This window comes from Suricata suricatta, chromosome 17 (genome assembly GCF_006229205.1).
Source record: "Suricata suricatta isolate VVHF042 chromosome 17, meerkat_22Aug2017_6uvM2_HiC, whole genome shotgun sequence".
Lineage (NCBI taxonomy): Eukaryota > Metazoa > Chordata > Mammalia > Carnivora > Herpestidae > Suricata > Suricata suricatta.
In genome coordinates this window covers 38,191,647-38,194,512 of record NC_043716.1, presented here as the reverse complement: position 1 = coordinate 38,194,512, position 2,866 = coordinate 38,191,647, and the positions used below count along the sequence as shown (strand labels likewise).

The 2,866-nt window shown below is 50.8% G+C and overlaps 1 protein-coding gene across 2 annotated transcripts in view; it reads left to right on the top strand.

The window, feature by feature from the left end:
• Positions 1-284: 284 nt before the first annotated feature.
• LOC115282256 (keratin, type I cuticular Ha1) overlaps positions 285-2,866 on the top strand; it is a 3,984-nt gene continuing 1,402 nt past the window's right edge. The window contains exons 1-6 of one of the 2 annotated variants that reach the window (XM_029928199.1): positions 285-670; positions 874-956; positions 1,317-1,473; positions 2,217-2,378; positions 2,473-2,598; positions 2,721-2,864. In XM_029928199.1, coding sequence (XP_029784059.1) covers positions 323-670; positions 874-956; positions 1,317-1,473; positions 2,217-2,378; positions 2,473-2,598; positions 2,721-2,864 — 1,020 coding nt within the window. In that variant the 5' untranslated portion in view covers positions 285-322. The remainder of the gene's footprint in view (positions 671-873; positions 957-1,316; positions 1,474-2,216; positions 2,379-2,472; positions 2,599-2,720; positions 2,865-2,866) is intronic. The other variant, XM_029928200.1, reaches the window with a different exon arrangement.

Below are 2,866 nucleotides of genomic sequence, written 5' to 3'. Positions count from 1 at the left end.
TAGACTGTGTGGCCTCTTTTAAGATCTACCACAAAACTCTGACTTTATGGGTATACCGCCTGAAGAGGAGTCCTGACTTAGCAAGAAGCCCAAGTAAAGAATTTTATGGGATAAGGGACTCTTCTGAGGAAGGCAAATAACAGACTGACTAAGGGAAGGGCATTTGAAAACCAGTGAAGACATAGAAAGAAAAAAGACATTACATACATGTCCACACCCTCTGCGGAGGGAATATAAATGCTCCCCAGAGGAAGGAAATCCACAGCCTCCCTGGAGAACTTGGACTCTGTGTTCAGCCGGGCATTTCGCTCCCTCCAGCACCATGCCTTACAACTGCTGCCTTCCCAACCTGAGCTTTCGCTCCACCTGCTCCTCTCGGCCCTGCGTGCCCCCCAGCTGCCACACCTGCACCCTGCCCGGGGCCTGCAACATTCCCGCCAATGTGGGTAACTGCAGCTGGTTCTGTGAGGGCTCCTTCAATGGCAATGAGAAGGAGACCATGCAGTTCCTGAACGACCGCCTGGCCAGCTACCTGGAGAAGGTGCGCCAGCTGGAGCGGGAGAACGCGGAGCTGGAGAGCCGCATCCGGGAACGGTGCCAGCAGCAGGAGCCCTTTGTGTGCCCCAGCTACCAGTCCTACTTCCGGACTATTGAGGAGCTCCAGCAGAAGGTAAAGGTCTTTGCTGTTATCTCTGAGTAAGAGGAGTTTGCTATGATGCTCAGTCTGTAGTGGAGCAGTGTGTCTCTTGCTTCTATGCGATCCTGATTCTTGCTTCTCACTTTACCTCCAAAATAGCCTTTGAAGCCATTTTAAAGAAGTTGCTGATTTCATACTTATTTTCAGTCTTCACTAAGCAGCCTCTTATTCCCCAGATCCTGTGCACCAAGTCTGAGAACGCAAGGCTGGTGGTGCAGATTGACAATGCCAAGCTGGCTGCAGATGATTTCAGAACCAAGTGAGTTGTTCAGAATTCACACTGGTGTCCACCCCTTTTTAAAAAATCTCTGGTTAAAGGAAAGGGATTTCCTTTCCTTTACCAAGCTTTACCGAGCAGCAGTTTCCATCTGTTGGTGGTGAAGCATTCTATAGAGATTGAGGGGAATCGAGCAAAGGAATCACAAAAATAGATGAGGACTCAGATCAATCTGTTTATTTTTGGACCAATATTTGGTCTGGACTGAGCCTCCAGAGCTCTTTGTCTCCTGGGTCTAGTCATTGCAAAAAGTGGAAAGACTAAGTGAATGGGAGTATCAAAGATCATTCTTGTGAGTCTTAAAGGTTTGCTGGTCACTGCCCTGACCCTGTCCTTGTGCAGGTACGAGACAGAACTGGGCTTGCGGCAGCTGGTGGAGTCGGACATCAACGGCCTGCGCAGGATCCTGGATGAGCTGACCCTGTGCAAGGCTGACCTGGAGGCCCAAGTGGAGTCCCTGAAGGAGGAGCTGCTGTGTCTCAAGAGGAACCATGAGGAGGTGAGACTGAAAATGAGGAATGAATAAACATGGTTCAGCCTCAGGCTGAGGGTGGCTTGAGTGATTTGGGGTGGCAGAACCTGGAACATGAGGTTGTGGTTGACTTTACAATTTTCCTTGAAAAATACTAAAACTTCATCATGTGTGAAAAAATGGAGAGATGAATCCTATCCATGTTCCCAGATAAGATGTATCTTTCACTCAAAACTGCTGCATCATGAACATTTTCCAGAGCCCCTCCATTGCCTTGTGATTGGTTCCAAGCTGCAGAATGAGTCCCTTCCCAAAGGCCAGCAAATCAAGCCTGGTGAATCTGAGTCTCTGCTCTTCCAAAGTCTTGGTGAAAAATGAGCCAAAGCTCCTCCTTTTCTCTCCTGGAGGGGTCACACCATCATCTTATTTGCTGGCAAGAATTGTTTGCTATACAATCTGAAATTGTATGGCCAATTCTTTACATTATGAGGTCTTCTGCAGACAGTCTGTAAACTGGGAAAGTTAGGCATTAGTCCATCCTTTGGTGGCATTGGAACAAATCCTTGGGAATTCTTTTTGAATCCCAGTGCATGGCACAGTCATATGAGGAGGGAACTCTTCTACATGGAGTACAGAGCACCTTGTCCTTGAGCTATCACAGACCACCCCACTCAAGGTCTCTTTCCCAAGGAAATAGACTAAAAGGGTTTCAACAAGCAAAGTTTATGCTTCATTGAGGAGAGACACTCTTGCCTTTTCTGCATCCACAGGAAGTCAACACCCTGCGCTGCCAGATCGGAGACCGCCTCAACGTGGAGGTGGACGCGGCCCCCACTGTGGACCTGAACCGTGTGCTCAATGAGACCAGGAGTCAGTATGAGGCCCTGGTGGAGACCAACCGCAGGGACGTGGAGGAATGGTTCACCACCCAGGTAAGCATCTCAGCATACGGCTGCCTGGGACTCTCAGCCCCTTGGAGCCCTTGAGGCAGGGTCTGACCCTGTCCTGTCCCCTGTGCTGTTTCAGACCGAGGAGCTGAACAAGCAGGTGGTGTCCAGCTCGGAGCAGCTGCAGTCCTGCCAGGCGGAGATCATTGAGCTGCGACGCACAGTCAACGCCCTGGAGATCGAGCTGCAGGCCCAGCACAACCTGGTGGGTGTTATTCAGGGTACTGTCCCCTCTCCTTACCTCAGGAGGCCAGTGATTTTTCTCGAACCCCACGAAGATGCCCCTTGAGAAGCGGCTGTGTGACATTCTGTATGTTCCCCACACAGAGGGACTCCCTGGAGAACACGCTGACGGAGACCGAGGCACGCTACAGCTCCCAGCTGTCCCAGGTGCAGTGCATGATCACCAACGTGGAGTCCCAGCTGGCCGAGATCAGGAGTGACCTGGAGCGGCAGAACCAGGAGTACCAGGT